Raw genomic sequence first — 19387 nt, 5'->3', positions numbered from 1 at the left:
CAAAATTGGTATAAAGATGTATTCTTTAGAGGTTTTAAATTACTGGCTGTATAGCTACCCAAATTGTATTTTAGACAAAAAGGCATATGCCTTTTCACCTCTGTACTTGAGCTATAAAGGTAGACTGCTTTTGGTTTCTTGGCATTGACATTGAAATGTGACGTCGTCACTTGGGTCTTGGTACCATCAGATGTTAACGCTGGACACTGGATTACCCGCTTCATGGGGCATTTAATGCTTTTGCATATATAAGTCCAGTTCAACGCACGGTGGTGCATTTTATATTATTTTGCTGTTGTAAATAAGGTGTTTATGTTTTCAATTCCCCAGCCTAAAATAACGCAGATCAGAATGTGGGGCTATTTTCAGGAGCACTTTTACATATGTGCGATTTGCCTCCGTAGCTTTCCCTTCATTGTCACAGAATGTAGGGGTGTGTAAATATACCAAAATTTCGAAGACATATTAGATTTTTAATACTATTCGTATTCGATTCGAAAACTAGATATTAGAAAATTTTCGGATATTCTGTTCAACAGGGTTATCAAATCTGTTATATTGCTGGCTATGCAGAAGCAAACATTGTTCTTAGCGTTTGCTTCTATCTAATCTAAGAATATGGTTCTGATATTGTGCTGAATTTTGTGATAATTTTGTGCTGCTGGTGAAAGCTTGCCTCTAAAGCACACTTAGCCACTGGATGTATAAGCTATGCGGGAAAGCCAGCTTCTCAGTAGCAAGGGGCACGGGTTCGCGGACAGCGGGAGTGCACTCATTTGCAGCGCCACCAACAATCCAAGCTTATTACTTGACAGCAAATGCGATGAGTGACGGCTGGCGCAGGGTCAAATGCCTCCGAGTTTACGGGCGTTTGATGTTGTGTAATAAACACAGGTTGGCAAGAACAGACAGTTTGTGGGAATTACTCAATTTTCCAAGTTAACATAAGTCAAATACGCAGTCTTTTAGTATAATGGCTTACTAATGTTTTACCATTGATGATGTGATTGTGATGTTCCAACATGTTAAAATAGAAAACTTGCTAATAAATGCATCTGCATATTATTATTCAATATTTGAAGCTAAGTTATTTGTATTCGATTCGTATTGAAACATTTTGATATTCGCACACCCTTAACAGAAAGTTGTCCGCAAGTATAGCTTCATAGGTGATACTTGTCATGCCTGAAGCCATTGCTGCACCAATGTGATTTTTTTTAAAGACAGTTTAATACAAAATAATCATCATTGTGGACATTGCCACTACACTGGTTTTCATCCTCATTTCTTTCTCCATGCTGCCAAACAGATCTTCACTTTCCTCTCACAGAAATGCATGCACCTGCACATTGTTCGCAAACATTGTTCACCTATGTAACGCATTACTTAGGTGCACTTGTCGGAGCGTTGAAACAAAGATTAATGAGGGTCTACTCTGCACCCACATATTGAGTGCATGCAAAGATGATAGGGGGACCCAAAAGTAACAAGAATACCTTTTTTGTTGTTGTTGTTGTTGCACATTTCTTCTGATATTGCAAAATGTTAATCACCTTCAAAGTATTCTCTCAGGGGTGCAATGAACTTGTTTTACTGCTTTATTCATTGTTCAAAACTATTCAGCAACTCTGGCAAACTACCTGCCATGATAGCTTAATGGCTATGGCATTGTGCTGCTGAGCTCGGAGTCTCTGGTTTGATTCCGGCTGCAGCAGTCGTGTTTTGATGAAGGCAAAATGCAAAAACTTTTAGATTTAGGTGCATGGTGAAGAAACTTAGGTGCTGAAAGTTAACCCTTTATTGACAAGTGTTACCTACAGGCAGCAGCATACCAGAAAATAATGCTTTCTTGCTGAGTTTCCGTACTGAGTATGAAGTTGGTGGCTAAATGACTTTGGCCAAACTGAATGACCGGTGGCAAGCATCATGTTAGTTTAGAGAAGGAACATAGGACAAGGAAGAACAAGTTTGGCATGGGACTCGGTTTATTTTGAAAGCAAGTTCAGAGGCGACAAACCGATGCAAGATATTCAGACTCCAGTGGTGTCACACAGGCGATGTAAGGAAAGTAAATGTGCACCTATGGCTCACTTATGACAAGAGCTGTCTGTACAAATTCAAAACAAAGCCACGGGTGGCTTGGGGTGAAGCCCACTGCCAGTTTTCTGACTGGTGTTTCTCCACCTATTGCTGAAAAAGCTTCCACAAAATATTTTTTTCTTTTCGTTGTTTATGCTTATTCTCAATATGCTTTGCACATTAAGAATAAGCATTTTTAGAATAAACCTCAAGCGTTTTTTTAACCCTTTGCAATCTAATGACCCTCAGTGCCTCTGTCATTTTCTTCTGAATCTTCTTCACATCTCAAAAATGCTTACTTATAAGACCTCGTTCCAGTTATAAAGACGGGAAATCGCAGGGGGCAAGATAAAAGGAGTAGAGGGTGAGGTAACGTAGCATTGCAGTCCCATTTTTGTTGGGAAGTGCTGCACGCTCAATGCTGTGTGGGCTCCCGCTGTCATGATACACAAGCCATTCGCATCAGTTCAAAAAATTGTGCCATTTTGTTCCAGCTGCATCGCTCATCCACCTAGGTACTTCAATGTAAAAATACTGGCTTACTGTCTAAACTTTTGGTAGAAATATAAATTAATGAGCTGATATAAAAAAATTTCCCAAGAGAGAACAGAATGTGACAACAGAGGCTCCAAAGAAAGCAATGCAATGAGCATACAAAACTTCACTGAAGAACGCTTCCTGGTCAAGTGATATGGCCAATAGTGTAGTATGCACGCCTAGCCACAAACTACCCTTTCGCCTCAGGAAAAAAAATTCTCGTTACCTTTGGGTCCCCCCTCATACATACAAGCACTTAGCAGCAGAAAGCTATCATTCTCAGGTCAATAACCATTGTTGCATTTAGGAGTCATCTAAATTTATAGCTTTTTCATTCTTGTTATTCGCAGCTAAAAGAAAAAGTAAGTATTTACAGCACTTGTAAAAAAGTCGCTGGTGCACTTTTGTTTTGAAAGTGTTTCAAAATAATGTTGTATGTGGTGCCAATGAGGTCATTCTTTAGGTGACATCAGCCACCCATTCGGCCACACAGAGTGCTCAAAACTTGGCCCTTAACATTCACAACCAACTCCCAGACCAAACCAGTTCATTCGTACACAGTTGTCAAACTGCTATAAGGGCATCCAAACAAAATAGATGTTCACAGGAAGACTGAAGAGTGGGAGTGATTCAGCAGTGGCTGAACAAGTTGTGGCCTCGACGAGGACAATCTCGTCAAAACATTCGCTCCAGACTGAGGATTCTTTTTGACTTATTGCTATATTCACTACTGCCTTACGCAATGCCCTAGAGTTGACTTCTGAGAAAAACATCGGCCAATCCCATGCAAATGTGGAAATCGGTTATAAGCAAAGCTATCATTGAAGTTTACTGAAATATCTTCACTTCTTGTTCTTCACTTCTATGTAGCTCAATGCTCCACACTCAATGGAAGCACTGATACCATTTTGTTCGCTTTACTTCTTTCTCTGCTTTTGATGCCGACTTGTTCATTGCTTGCCTATGGTTCTCCTTGTCTATGCGGGCACCTACTCAGTGATACATACCCACTCTGGGGAAGTGGCCAAGCATGTTTAACTACCCTGTGCAATGATGCTACTGGCCCATCCCCTTTCGGAGCAGCTTTTGGAGCAGCCAAAAATATGTTTCGGAGCAGTAAAATGGACTTTCAGAGCAGGTTTATGAAAGCGATTGCGAAACTATTATATGGGGCTTTACAGTTGGCAATGCATGTGAAAGCAGTAAGTGGTCACTGGTCACTGGCTCATAAATTCAATTCAAACAGTAAAAATGTTACCCCCCCCCCCCCCCTTATCGCAGTCCTTAGTGTGGACTGCGACAAAGCCGTGGTTGTCCTGAGATGTGCTTAAAAAGCACAGAAGCACTTGGACGGGCTACGTGCAGAATTACGAAACGTTTGGCAACCTTCAGCATGATTTTGCTCCTGTAAATGTATTCTCTAAGATGGAGCACTCCTTTGTAAAAAGTTACTGCCAGCAGTATGAAAAGCTTACATAGTTTTTCCTGTGCTGCGATTTATTCCTAGGGGCCGCAAAAACATCCGAAAAATTGGGCAGTCCAAAAAAATTGAATGTATGCCTTTTACTGTCCTCAAGGGCTCAAATCATCACAAGTGCATCGGAAATAGCTCTGAAGGCGTGTCGTTGTGCTCATACTGTGATAGGAGATGGCAGATGCACGCTTGTATAATTAAGGAATACATACTGTGCGCCAGTAAAAATTGCCCTTACTCATTTTTGGTATGCTTCACCACGTAACAATGCTGTAGTGAGGCGAAGCTGACTTTTAGGACAATGCACTAGTACAATCTGTTACGCTTTCCGAGCTTGGAAGCCACTGGGGAGGATTACAAAGGTGGAGTCAGTGCCATTGCTGACAGCGGCGAATTCTTTCAATGAAAAACACAGCACCGAAAGGAAGAGCCTTGGTAGCGAACGTAGAAGCAGGTTGGCCTAGTGTTGCCACGGTGGTGGCTGTGGCTGCCAGCAGATCTGCGTGCAAGAGCGCCTGTTCGAGGCGGTGAGATAATGAAAATGGCGGCAGTGGTGGCTTCGATAAAGTCGTTTCGGACCCGCAGTCATGGCAAAAAGTTCGGAAAATCGGATGACGAAGGGTTTTTGCGTCTGAAATTTTAGACGTTCGTATGCATCGACTATATGGGGAACGTGGCAGTGCTGCAATGGCATGTGGAAAATCGGTCATTGACTGTACTTGAAATGCTCCGATGGTCAACACTGCCATAGCGGTTCGCTTTCGCTCGTCACGCAGCTCGATGTGCGCCGCACATTGCCACAAAGTGCAGATATACGCACGGGACCTTTGACTGTGCACGTGTAACATTGTCGGATTAGGCTGTGATCAGCGAATTCAGTTTGGAGCGTTCTGCTTACACGTACGCTTTCGCCATTCCGTCCAGTAAGTGCAGAAACAAACTTCGCGAACGCGTTCGCGCTGGTTGCCGGCATGTCACCCACGGACCGCAAATCTGCTTACAGCCACCAGTCTAGCCTGTGACCTCGCGCCTTATCACTGAAGCGGTTTATTGGTCTGAACATATTGGAGGCCATCTCGCCGCGACTACCATGCCCACCACCGCGTCAGCTGGCAGCGAATTTTTGTCACGAACGCGTATTATACAGCAAAGCTTAACAAGCGGCGCTGCTTCATTATCCAGCAGCGAAAGTAGCCGAGTTGAGCAAAATCTTGGCCGTATACCATTCTTACGCCATGAAATTGCCATGCCAAGAAAAGTGGGGGCGACAAATTGATTGCGAAAAATTGTTCACGGTCACCGCAACCGCGTCAATCTGCGCGTTATGTTGGAGAAATCGACCGAGACACCATACAGCATCCGAAACTTCAGTCAGCGTTTTATATTGGTCATACAGGAGTGCGGGATCTGTTTGGCGTCAGCACCATCGCCCGCTGCTGCCTGAAGAGCGATGTTGTCCTGCTGCCTAAGCAATCCGCACGCGTCGGGGTGGAATGTATTGAATATAGACAGCAACCTACGGAAGAAACAGCAGTATGATCCCTTGACTCTGTTCACCACGGAACTAATGCAGCCGCTGGTCCATGCAATGACACTTTAGATGGTGCGGTAAAACAGCGCTTGAGGGCATAGTTCCATTTTTGAAAGCCCGAGCAACCCTTTCGGTGCAGAGTGGGCGCAGATTTCTCATATTTTTTTAAATGTAGCAGGATGTAGCAGAGTTAGCCTCTCGGCACAATTGGCACAGCGGTAACATCGCTGCCTGTGCCACATGTCTAGTGGCACCTACCCAGTGGTCCAAGTTATTGTGTAATCAGCGAGACAGCAGCAGGCCAACACCCACAAAGTGGGGGGTAGAGGCAAAGAAAGCTTCGCTATAAAAAAAAAAATTTTAGGTACTGCTTTTGGGTGATGTGTACACTGACAATGAGTACTTAGCTGTTTGTGGCTATTGCGTCTTACTTGGCACATGCAGATCTCAGAGGACCTGTAGCCAAGGCAAGAGGAGAGAGAGGGGGAGTTTACTGGTAGTTTGACTGCTCATTGATTAGGTGGCATGCTCATTCAATTGTGAAGAAGTTTAAAGGGTACAAAATTGCTGCTTGTAGAATGGAAATGGGTTTCACTCTATACTTCACCCTAGCTCTTCAGAAGGCTCGAAAGTGAAACTTGGGCTGGAATCAGTCTGGTTGGACAACACTTGAAATTATAGAGTTAAACCTCCTTATAACGAACCTCTATATAACAAATTCCTGGATATAACGGATTTTTTCTATTCTCCGCTGTTACTCCATAGAAGCACATGTATTTGAGACCTCTACGTAATGAAGTGGCAGCGGGAGACTCCCTCGAAATAACTAATTTTCCCCGCCGACAACCTAGAGATTTCGCCCCAAATTTTGTCATTTTTGCGCAAGCAGCAACCGGAAGCACCTTCTCCGCCGCGACGGAATGCGAAGCGGCGGCGTTGCACTTGGCCCGCTCAAATTCACGGTGACTTCCTGATTCAAACCTGATCCCGCCGCTTGCTGCAGCTGGCCTAGCCCACCAAGCTGGCACTTGGCACTCTCCTTTTCAAGTCTACCAATTTAGTTAAACAGCGAATGCTTACAAGTTTATACGGCCTATAAAACTACTATCCTTACTTTGTATAGCTGTCTGCTAATTTGCTGTTGCAGTGGATTCTTCGCCTTTTGGGCGAAACTGGGACTTTTTTGTTCATTGCAATTTTAGTGTATTAGAGGAGTAAACCGTGAGCGATAGTTGTATTTCTGTATGAAAGCATGAGGTGCGCGGTACTGTAAAGGATTTTTCTTTCCTCTCTTTTGGTCACGGAAAACGGGGTGCGCCTTACAATCGAGGGCGCGTTAGAATCGAGTAAATACGGTAAGAGTATCTTTTCGAATTTTCGTGCCGAACCTGCATATAACAAAATCCTCTTTATAGCGAAGTTTTTCGGGAATTTGTCAATTTCGTTATATCCAGGTTAAACTGTACAAACTAAACAATTACCAACCAAGAAGGTTTATTAGAAATTAACCAATTGTATCATAGTCATCCGGACTCCTTCGCCAGGGGTGGCGTCGAGAAGCTGCAGCAGCTTTTTATGTGCAACTTTTGGCCCCGGCGGTAGTTGCCTCGAAAGGCTACCCTGTCCTGCATGTAGGTGGGGGGCAACGTTTCCTGTGAATGCTTTTCATAATTGTAAAGAGAGCTTTCTTGCAAATCAATATGCCAAGGTAGTGATGGATTTTTGCAAACAGTGCATGTGAACAGTTTCCTTCTCTTACGACATGGAAAAATGTGCATGTAGCTCTCGTGATGAAACAATGTGCTAGCAACAAGGCCCAGCATGTACAGCTAGCAGTTCATCTTCATTAAAACCCTGACCGATGCCACCATTGGTTAGGCAAATCCACAATGCAGAGAAGCATACTTGCAAATTCAGAAAAGGGCCTATTGTCATTGTCACACGCTGACTGAGAAAATCCCACAACTGTGCAGGAGGAGGAGTTAGACCGGTGCAAGGCAAAGATGCAGAAGATGGAGGCACGCATTGAGGACCTTCAGGAGCTGCTGAATGAGAAAGCCAAGGTGCAAAGGTGAGCCTCGCTATGCAAAAGCTGTGCACTGCAAACATGACACTGCAGATTGCTTTCTTTTCCTTCTTGCACACTCTGCAGTAATAAAGAATTTGTGTAAGAAAATAAGAATTAAATTTAACAATGGAGGAAGCATAAATGTAATTTTAAACAAGGATTTGCTTCTGTTAATTGCACACCAATGTATTTGTAGTCTGCACTCAGTTTAGGTGTATCTAGCGGTCCTATACATTCGGTGTTCTGTACGAAGGGTGTTCATAAATTTTTGTAGCAGAAAAGGGTTGGTAATTCACTCTTCATGCCACCTGTGTAATGAGGTTCCATGTACGTTAAAGAAGTCTGTGTAGGGAAGTGTCATCTGTAGATCTCCACAACAGTATCTTTTGTAGGCTAGACACAGCTGCTTGCAGGTGGTATTGTGCGAGAAATTCATTCACATCATTGATGCAGTTTGTATGAAGAAAGAAATTTATACAAGCCTACAAGTAAATTTTTTAACAGCCCATCACAGTGCATTACATATGCACGGTGTGCAAAAGAGCACTGCCCACTCTTATTACCCCTCACTCACCTGCTTTTAGAGGAAGCTTTAGCTTGGGCCCAACTCTGATGTGGCCTATTCAAATAAATATAAAATGCAGAAACGCTTTTCTGAGATAACCCCTGGACTGCTTTTAATGAAATGTGTTGCATTTGAGAGAGAAAGTTTAATTCTAGTGACTGTTGGAAGCGGAATTTTGATTTAGCCTGAATTTCTTTAAGAATTCAAAAATTTGGAACTCTGAAAAAAATAAACGCATGAAATTTACAAATTAATAGCTCTACGTCAAGAACAGCTCTCGCGGTTCTGCAAACGGCATCCATTAGATCATTGAAAACGGACAAATTCGATGTGTCAATTTATATCTTACGTGAATTCGTTATGTTGTGTGCGAGGGTTCTGCAAAAGCTGTATTTTCCATATTGCTAAATTTTTTTAGATTCATGTGTAATATATCAATCTTGTTGGCTTTAGATGTACTATTATAGATGCAATGCACAGAATTATGATACAATTTTTCATTGCCGAGTTAGAGTTGTAAAGATAGTTTCGTTTTCTGAATATTTGCAATTTTTGCCAATATTTAATAAAACATTGACAAGCGAAATAAAAAATTCGAAACCAACAGTCACCAGATTTTAAGTTTTTCTTTTAAATGCAACTAACTTTGTCAAATTTGGTGCAGTGGCTGCCGAGAAAAACGAATTCTCCTTTTACATGTATTTAGATAGGAGCACCTGAGCTAAAGCTTCCTCTTAATACAAATTCAGCTCATTTCAGTTAGCGTATTATATTTGTGATGGCTGCTGCACTAATAAAAACTGAAAACTAAGTTACCTTACTAATTCATTCATCCATAGACATTGTGCAAAGCGTCGCAGACAAAATGCATCTGTAAGCAGCTGCATTTTCCTAGGGCAAGTCCCAGGAGCATCCATTTAAACGGACACTCAAGTGAAAAATTGTTGAGCTGTGTTAGTGAATTATGCTTCTGCAGTACCAAAAAAATCACTTTTACTATGTCAGTTATTTCTGTGACAACAGGCATAGTAAGTCAGAAAAGACGCAAAAATTAGACAGGTGGCAACGTTACCTGGTGAAGTTTTGCAGCAGCTAGCCGTGGTGTCATGACTTTGACAGTGTCTTCTTCTGCCTAAATAATTTATCAGTTAAGATGGACTATACATTGTACTTTAATGGAACCCAAAATGAGATAATTTCATAAGCCGAAACTTCCCAAATATGAAATAGTACTTTGAAATCTGTGATGTCACACTTGTGTGCTGGTGTTGGTCTTTCGGTGTGAAATTTAAAAGATGAAAGATTAACCTTCATTTTTTGTTCTAGTAACTGCGAAAGTAATGAATATAGATTTCTGATGTAATACTTCATCAGTCTAAATTGAATTAGTGTTTCTCCTTAGTTTCCCTTTACAATGAATAAATGTATTTTTAATGTGAATGTAAAACAGGCTGTTGCTCTGGCTTGGTACAACTGTTTGGACAAGAAATCGCAATCAAATTTTATCTTCAGGCTTGTGTCCACTTCCAGTTGTCTTAATGTTCAATACTTTTTTTGTGGTTATGCCTACCGTGCTACACTAGAACGAGGCAGGTCACTGGGCCATGCAGCCATGCGCTAACGCTTTCTCTTCCTCTGCTGTTTTCATTTCAGCCAATTGTCCGTGGAAAATGCCAAACTCAGAGAGACTTCGGAGAAGCAGAACCGCCAGCTCTCTCGACTGGACATGCACAATGAGGAGCTCAAATACAAGTTGCGCGAGAGCGTCAGCTCTCCGATGCGTGGTAAGAGCTGCAGCTTGCTCACCCTTTGTGAAGTTCCCTTATTTGGCTAACTCCAACCATCTGAATTTTCTTGTTATGTCACAGCTCAACGTGCGTAAGTAGTATCTACTAAAACTCACTTTTGTTGCCTGTGCTTTAAGGGTATGTGTAGGTGGAAAAATATATTTTTATAATTTGGTTTCAAAATTTTGCTTCAACATTCTTTTCCAATAAAAAAAGTCACGATGTTTCTCCGACCAGAAGGCTGAAAAATTATTTTACATGAGGCATGGTAGCTGTAGGGGCTTCACTCTTCCATTCATGCTTTACTGATCAGGCTCACAATCGCAATATTTGCCCAGACGATCAGCTTTCCTGGTGTAAGCACAAGCGAGCACTAGCCATTGCTGAGCCGGCACCAACGCTTTCTCCAATTTTCACCAGTGCTCAGGCAAAGGCTATGCCTCCATGTGAGGCTGACAGATGAACAACTATTGTCTCTCTGTGTTCCTAATGCAGCTGGGTCTCTCAACAGCAAAATTCGGTTGCTCTGCCCCAAAACAAGACTTTCTTCATGCACTGTTGTGGAGATGGCCATTTATTTCTACAGCCTTGCTGTGGTTCAACAGAGGTCATGAAGGCTTTGAGGAGGTTCTACAGAAGTTGGGTGTCTTTCCACCTCTGGAATTGATTGCTCTGAGCAACCAGAGAGACCAGAAAACAATGAAAAAGTCTGTAAAAAAGACAGCTAAAGATAAGTGGAATCTCGATGATACGATCACGGCTAATACGAATTTCCGGATGATACAAATTTTTCTGTGGTCCCGGCCAAGCCCCATTACTTTGCAACGTGCTAGAGAACTGTTGTTACGAATCGATTTTCGACCCGCGTCGGTTAATACGAATAAACGCCGCCCCACCGACGGCCGCGAAAGAGAACAGCGCGCAGTCACATGCTTTCTCCTTTTCTCTTTTGGTGCGGAGGCGCGGACGCGGTGCCAGACAGCGCGGAGGCTACGACTGGGCGCGAAGAGTTTGACGCGGTGGCGCTTTTCTTGCTTTTGCGCTTTTCCCCACGCAGGCGTGGGGAAGTGCGGTCTATCGCTTCAACGGAAACTGAGCGGCGTAAGCACAGTGCATACAAAGGTCAGAGCCGTGTGGAGATCGCTTTCAAGATACGGTGCGCGCGACAACCCCGACAGCCGGCACAGGCACAAAGTACAAGACCGCATTTGTTGGCAGAGTAGAAGGCCCCCCCCCCCTCTCTCTCTCTCTCTCCTTCCCTCCCTCCTGCGCTGCCTTCCCGCTTTGCTCCTTTCGCGTGGGAGATTGCGTCGCCAGTTACCCTTGCGCCCAGTTGCAAGATATGCATTTAGTGCCCCGCAGCACAGCGTCGCCCCCCCCCCCCCCTCCCCTGGCCTCTCGCGCGACGGAAGCAGGGCCGGGCTCGACTGGCGCGCCCGGCGGTGACGGAAGTCGCGTTTGCTCTCCGCTGTGCGTTAGCTCTCCGTGCGTGAAGGCGCGCGTCCCCCGCGCGAAAGGCGCGCTTTCACTTGCACATACGGCGCGTGGCGATGATTTTATCGCCCTTGGACTGATGCTCCACGTCTCATGCTCCTCCTCCGCATCACCCTCGTTGATCTCCTCTTCCGTCGGTGGGCGCACCTTGTTGAGAAGCGTGCTTGCTACCGCCCTTGTCGGCAAGATTTTCCAGCGGAAGCCGCATTATAACCGGTATTTCGTCTCACGCGGCTGCACTGTAAGCGGTATGCGTATACATGGAGTTCTATGGGAGGGTAAACGGGAGTCTGAAAAGGCCGCGTTGTAGCCAGTTCTGCACTATAAACGGTTACGTTATAAGTGGTCTATACTGTATATGCTTTTTACGTGCGTGTACCTGAGTGAGTTCACCTCCGACTCATTAATTTAGCTAGTTTTAATTGTGTTTCGATGATACGAATTTCGGCTAATACGAATACTTTTCGTGACCCCGTGAGATTCGTATCATCGAGATTCCACTGTATTGTCGTCAGTCACAGTGCAGCAAGGAAACTTTGCCTGGAGGAGAAAGTTTGCAAGGGTTTTGAGGGCACCACATACGCATTAGGATAATTTTTATTTTGCGCTCCTTCTGGAATGACTGGTCTGCATTATGGCCAAATTTCATTGATACTGATCATCCACAATAGTGATAAGCATGGTTAAAAGCTTTCAACTTCATCTTTCTCTTTTTTTAAATTTAGGCTTTCTCCTGCTTGTACACCAAAGCTTTTTTGCTTATCAATCCCCAGCCATATTTTGCATGCATATACACAAGGGTGCACTGAATGCAAATACTATTTAGGCTTCATAGTATGCAGCAATATCAGCCATGTGAACTTTAGGAAATTACTCACTAATGTTCTTGAGAATGATTGTTGAGAATGAAATTTTTTCTGTAAATAATAATGCTGTAAAAAATCATTTTTGTGCAGTTTGTTTTCTGTAACGACCAATGTACAATATTTTAAAACACCCTCCTGAGTTTGTTATAAAGCCCAAATTTTGCACAAGATACCATACATTTTCCCGTTCCAAGGTGACAGACCAGATGTGAGATTGAGAAACTTCAAACCTATTTGTAAATAATAGTTTAAACTTAATATTCTGCATACATTTCATTTAGTTAGCATTACTGTTAACAATAATGCTAATGAGATGAAATTGTCGAAAATGGATCTCTGAGGAGCATCTCCCCTTAATGCTCCGACATCTTTTTTTTTTGTGTGTGTGTGTGTGTGTGTGTGTGTGTGTGTGTGTGTGTGTGTGTGTGTGTGTGTGTGTGTGTGTGTGTGTGTGTGTGTGTGTGTGTGTGTGTGTGTGTGTGTGTGTGTGTGTGTGTGCGTGCTTGCCTTTGCTGGTTTCGGGTTTATGGCATAAAAAACTGCAGCGACTAAAATAGATATGTTTGTAGGCTTTAATGGTTCTGAATTTATTCTTTTGTCAGAATTGTTATTTGTGACCTTTGTATATGTGTAACTTCAAATTTTTAAAAACATTAATGATTACTGCAGGAGTGAATTTGTACATGTGATGATAGTGCAGATTCCTGAACACTATTAGAGGCTTCAAAAATTTTGAAATTGTCCTGATACACCGGTTTCTGTCTTTTAGCGATGCTGAAGTTGCATGAACTGCACTAAAAATTGTTTGCTCAGCTGACAGATTAAATTGACACCTAAAGAGGCTATTCAATGTATTTGCTCTTTTGTTCTCTCCCTCGCGAAAACTAGATGGTGGGAACAAAGCAAGGGCACGTAGCACTGCTCACAAGCGGTACTCCGTGGCTGACCCAACGGCCATGTCCCAGTCCTGGCACGCGGCCGACCACCAGTCCTCTCCACGTGCCAGCAACGGCGGAGGCAGGCTGCTGGGTGTAGCACACGGGCCGCACCGTAGCAACCAGAGCTCTCACTCCCTTCCACGTGGATCCTCCGAAGGATTCCAGCCCAGGATGCGCCGCAGCATGTCCGAAACGTCACCGCCTCAAGATGCCTGCGTGCAACAGCTCTTTGCGTCTTTCGCAGCAGCAGATGTCAGTGGTGACAGCAGCGTAGACTGACTCCTTATCGGCCTTTGAAAACACACCCTGCTCTCAGGATGACCTGCTACGGCTGACATGGGTCAAAGAGGACGGTGACCTTCTTCAGCAAGACTCTGAAAGCACGAACACTTCTCGTGTGGATTCCTCGTCTTGACAAGGCGCAGCAGCCGCACAAGTTTCTTCTCCCAGATGTGGCACATCCGCTTCGCACCTGCCTCGAGCCAGGGGTTCGCATGTGCCGCGCTTGCGTGTCGCCACCACAACACGTGCCGTGCAAAACAGATCTCCTCGCTCGTCGGCAGGCGAAGAGATGGCCCCGGATGAGGATGCAGCGGATCGTCGAGAAACAAGACCGAAATCAACCGTGGGGCAGGCTAGGTGCGGACGTACTTAGGCACTACTTACAGGACGCCGTGTGTCTCTGTCAAGGGCCCCCTTGTCCTTTGCGAATCCCCCCCGCTGGCTTGTGCATCTCGCTTTTTTGTCAGCTCCATCCACGACCGCCATTGCCATGGGCTGCTAGTCAAACTGATGTCTGTTTTCTGCCCCACTGTGCTAGTTAATGATTGTTTGTTGACTGTGTGAATGTTCGCTTTTTGTGACTGCAGGCTCACTGAATACGTCATCTTCTTTCGCTGCTTTTGTGCATGTCACGAAGAAAAACATTGTGGGACCATTTTGTTGCCATTGTGTGGCAAGCGGCGGCTATCAAATGTGCATCTTGGGCGTCGGAGTGGCTTTTTGGTGTGCTCGTGGAGGGACATTCTTTTCAAAGCTCCTTTCTCTTTTGTTCATCTTTCTTAATTAAACAAAGAATAGGGATGTATGTGTGTTATATTTTTATATCCTTGTGATAAATGTTTCATTGATATGTTGAAAGTTTTTCTTTTTCTGTTTAATAATGATTTTAAAAAATGTGTACATCGTGAAAAATTGTCTTACAGATCAACATTCATTATGTGTTAGTAATTGTGCTCTTAATTTTCGTAGGTTGCTTATTTTTAGTGTTGTTTTAGTTCCTCAAATGGAAATAATGTTGCTGGTATGTTGAGGCTGTGATAGCTGGTGTTGAATGCTTGGCGTATACTTCAAAGAGGAAAGCACTGTTGCGAGCTGTGCTTTGCAAAAGTTATTTACAGCAACGTTGCTTTGACATTTATTTTAATCTATTGAGTGAATCTGGGCAACATGGTCAGAGCTTAAGTGTATAACTGGAAGTTTTGAATATAAATATTGAATTGCCCGCCTCTAGCTCCATTTTTTCCCCCTAGTTAAGTGCAGCTATATTTATGAGAGCATGCACTGTTCCACTGTTTAGCACATCAACAAAATAATAAAACTTGAGACCACATTTGTCCCTCTGAATCTTCTTTATCCGCTCAACATTGTTGCAGCCTTGTGCACACCCTGTGAAACCAGGACCGGAAAATTAAAATTAGAACAGCAAAAAGTGATTGATTGTAGAAAGAAGGCATATTTGCTGGACGTAAAAGCAGCGTATAGCACTGAAGTGCAGAAAGAAACTTGGCATTTTATTCCTGCACTTCAGTGCTTTGCACGGCTTTTATGTTAAGAACTTTGGCCAACTCTTCCAAATTGCTATCCCGATTCGAGGCATGTTAGCACGCTTGTTTAGAAGTTTCACAGTTCCTTGAAAGGAAAAGTTCATTGCACATTAATATGAAATGTAGAAATTTTGATGTTCGCGATTGAATTGTCCTGGGGCCATATATTGCAAGGATGCCAGTCAAAGGTAATATGGGCGCCGGCCACAAACTTGAATAAGACTTTTCTTCTCCCGTATGATCCTACTAAGATTGTGAACAGGATTCACCAGTAGATTGTGAATAAGGCTCTTATATGGGAGCCAAAATATCTTGTTTTTGTTTGTGGTCAGCGTTTTTTTATCGCCTGTCATAGTGGCCATTACTGTTGATTATGAAGGCTTTGTGTCATGCCAGCCAATAGGTATGGGAAAAAAGAGTGGAAAACAAAAAGAAATGTTTCATAATACGGCTCCTAGTTTGCATTTCATTTGTCCAGACAAGCAGCTTCTCCATGAAAAGTTTCAAAGTCAGTGCATGTACAACAGTGTCTCGAGCTACCTTACTATTGTCCCTGTAAAATTTTCATAGCACTAAATTCCTAGGGCAGTGCTGCTTGCTCAAACTGAGCACCAGGCATGCGATGGAAGCCCTATAACAGGGTGGTGCGAGAGAAATTGTCACATGGAGTGGCTTTGGTACTTTACGCACTGCTCTACATCATCTTGCATTGAGGTGGTTCCCTTGATTTAGGATGGGGTCCAGAGTGTGAATTTGGCACCTTGGATTATTCACATACAGGTAATCCCAACTGGAATGGAACACAATTTTAATTATATGTGGGAGGGTTCTTGGAGAGTGGAACCAACTGGTCGTTGCTGCTACTTGTGTAGCCTAGTCAGTTTCTTGGAACTAGCCTTGTAAAATCAGCGTTTTCTTATTAATACGAAAGCATTATATGGCTCATGAGGTGGAAAATTCAGTGTTGTCAACGTTGGTATGACCATTGACAGTCCAAAAAAGTGAGCCAATCGAGGCAGTTGACATCAAATAAGACAGGTTTAATTAAGGTAGAGTTCATTACGGCACTCGAACCCATGACCATTGGTGGGAGTTAAACCCACTACCTTTGGTGTTAAGACATGGTTAATTAAGAAGTTAATTATGTTATGAATTGAGTTAATTAAGGAAGTTAATTAAGGCACTTGAACCCACAACTTTGGTTGGGGGTCGAACCCACGACCTTTGGTGCTAAGGCGAAGTTAAGGCAGAGCATAGGGATCACGTGGTGGTCACAATGCTTTTGCAATCATCCACGAAGGGATAACTAAGTGCCCTGCTTAGCATAGTGTCAAAGTTGCAGAGTGTGTTTAAAAACCACCAAGTGAAAAGTATCTCATCATCTAGCACATTAAGTGAAGAATGCTTTGTTTCCGCTCGCTGCATATAGAATGATCAATGCAGAAAATAGCATTTGAGTGCACATATCAATGGAAATTCAGGCCAGTTGGTTATTCATAATTGGGAGTTATCAGCACGTACAATGAAGGACACGACATAAATATACATACAAAGTGCTGGTTTTTACAAATATCTAGGAATGTTTTTTTTTCTTTTTTTTTTAGGCATTCAGCTTTTCTTGTAAGAAACAACTGACTTCCTTATTTATGTTCCTTTAACAGGCACTTGGTCTTATGTTTTTGCACTAAATTCTGCCTAGTTGGCCATTTTCAGTCGACTTGGCATGTCATTCCAACAAAAGAAATTGCTGCAAAGCCTATGTGCTTCTGATTTTAACTTTCCAAAGTGATCTGTTTGGGTCATTCAGAACAATTCAGAACATTACACATGTCAGAAATTGTGTGGCAATTAAAGGTTTGGCTGATAAAGCAGAAATCACACCATCTTTATCATCTGGGAGCACACATGGGGACTTGTCTTTCAGGAACAACTTTACATGGTGCAAAGGTGACCTGGATATGGTCGTTTGGAACATGGCCAGTGTGCCAACTTTTATGGACATGCAAGTCATTCTTGCTTTTTTTTTTATGAAATGTGTGTGTAGGAGAGGTTGGCAACAGTCTCGTACCTTGCGAGACAAGTCTACAGGATGGTGACGGCACAGTCTATCTTCTGTCACCATCCTGGAGACTTGTCTCACAAAGGCGTCTTTGGTACACCGGTGTATCTTGGTCACTGTAACAGCACTGTGCTTAAGTGCAACTGTAGGATCTGTAGGATCGACGACCCCATCTTCAGTTAGTGCAGTGCAGTTCTCCGTTAAAGGGAACACTCTAATGTGTAGCTCTCTCTTTGCCGGTGCTATAGTTGCAAGTGGCTGCTGAAGATATATGCGCTACACAGATATGTATAAAAGTGCCAGGACCACTAACAAGTCGTCTGCTGCAAGGACAGCCAATCACACTGTACACTTGCCAGAGCGAATAAACATTTGCACATATGCTCTACACTGGTGTGTTCCTGTGAACGGTGTACTGCACTGTGGTGAAGTAGGCAGTCATGAATTTGGCTGTCTGGTCTGCCAAAGTCGGGTTCTTCCTAATTAACACTGGGCTTGACCCTTGTCGAACATATATACAAAAATGCCACTTCACAAACAGATAATTACGACGCCTACATGCTTGTCGACCGTTGCCATTCTGATTACATGTTCTTAAGCACTGTGGTTTTATAGCCTACTAATGTCACACTAACACGGTGATTTGGTTGTCATGTGGAAGAACTCTGGGAACAATGCGGTAAGCGAACATTTGCACCTAAGAAACGGCTAGCAGTGAGCGATACCGTTAATAAGGACTCGGAGGAACAACTGCAAGAGCCCACAAGTCTATATATATATATATATATATCAACTTCTTACAGCTGGAATTCGGTTTACTTGGATTACTATATGGCCACATGAAATGACGTATGCGAAGAAAGAGACAGTGTTTCATGATCTTCCGTGTTTTACAAACTGTCAATTGCTGATATGGACTAGCTGAGGAGGTTGAGGAAAAATTGGGGTGACATTCCGCGAACCAGGGAAAAACCAAGTGTGCTTATTCAGCCGCGTCATTCAGAATCTTCAGAAATGCTGGGCTCGGCGCATGCGCCGCTTTTGTCACTGATGCAGAGCAGTGGAGAGGACCTTGATGTGTGATAAGATGCTAGTTTGAAAGGCCAAAGAACTTATGCAAGCGGTCATAAACTTTTAGCAAACTATAGTACGGTGGCACTGCCCAATAACAAAAAAAAAAAAAAGAAAAAATTGCTCAAGCCATTTGGAAGTTTCCAATTGGAACGAATTCCATACTTCTAATTGTGTTTTGGGACACCCATTGGAAAAATCCAACAGGTCCAATTGGGCCAATTGGATTTTTGAACAGAATTGGACCGAATTGGTCTCTGAATTGGATTTGTTGGGACCAACATGAAAAACAAAGGAAAGGAAAAAAGAACTAGATTAGGGCCCATCTTGGTAAATATGAAACATATATTCTGGAAACTCCTTTCAAGAAGCATACTCATGGATGAACACACTACAGCAGTTCTCTTCATAGACATACCCAACATTCACCACATCACTATTCAATTCAATTCAATTTTATTGATAAGTAAATTAGTACATAGAAAAAAAAGGAAAAAAAAAAACACATCGCGTCCAGTTGGATTTTTCAACGGGACCCAACTGACTTCAATTCGACATCATCGGAGGCCCAATTAAGTTGCAATTGGGCTTTGATCATGAGAAGAGTCCAGGATCATATGAAGGCCAGTTGATTCATGTCAGGTGCTATAAATGTAAGTAAAATTTGGTTGATCAAGTGGTGCCAGTGATTCATTAGAAACTGGTAAGATTTTAAGAGAGGTTTTTAACTTGATGGAAAGCTAAATGCTTCTCTCTATTGATCACACCAAAATACAAAGATATTTTACTTGAAAACTAAGATTATAATTGTGCTATTATTATTATCAACTATTTTGTTGTTTTCTTATTAATACGAAAGCATAGTGTGCTGGACTCTTCTCATGATCAAAGCCCAATTGCAACTTAATTGGGCCTCCGATGATGTCGAATTGAAGTCGGTTGGGTCCCGTTGCAAAATCCAACTGTACGCGATGAGGGGGGGGGGGGGGGGGGGGGGGGGTCCCTCTTTTTTTTTTTTAAATTTTGGCTGGTTGGTGGGGCTGCCACAAAAAGTAGTAACAGCTAGTAGGAGCACTGCATCAGCTGGCAGGA

At 43.1% G+C, this 19387-nt stretch overlaps 1 protein-coding gene across 6 annotated transcripts in view; it reads left to right on the top strand.

The window, feature by feature from the left end:
- Window positions 1–14951, top strand: part of LOC119449448 (restin homolog) — a 126077-nt gene extending 111126 nt beyond the window's left edge. For all 6 annotated transcript variants that reach the window (XM_037712626.2, XM_037712625.2, XM_037712624.2 and 3 more), the window contains 3 exons: window positions 7595–7692; window positions 9908–10038; window positions 13290–14951. In XM_037712626.2, coding sequence (XP_037568554.1) covers window positions 7595–7692; window positions 9908–10038; window positions 13290–13618 — 558 coding nt within the window. In that variant the 3' untranslated portion in view covers window positions 13619–14951. The remainder of the gene's footprint in view (window positions 1–7594; window positions 7693–9907; window positions 10039–13289) is intronic.
- Window positions 14952–19387: the final 4436 nt, after the last annotated feature.

This window comes from Dermacentor silvarum, chromosome 4 (assembly GCF_013339745.2).
Source record: "Dermacentor silvarum isolate Dsil-2018 chromosome 4, BIME_Dsil_1.4, whole genome shotgun sequence".
NCBI lineage: Eukaryota > Metazoa > Arthropoda > Arachnida > Ixodida > Ixodidae > Dermacentor > Dermacentor silvarum.
The sequence above is the reverse complement of the archived record's forward strand: the minus strand, read 5'-3'. Positions and strand labels throughout refer to the sequence as shown.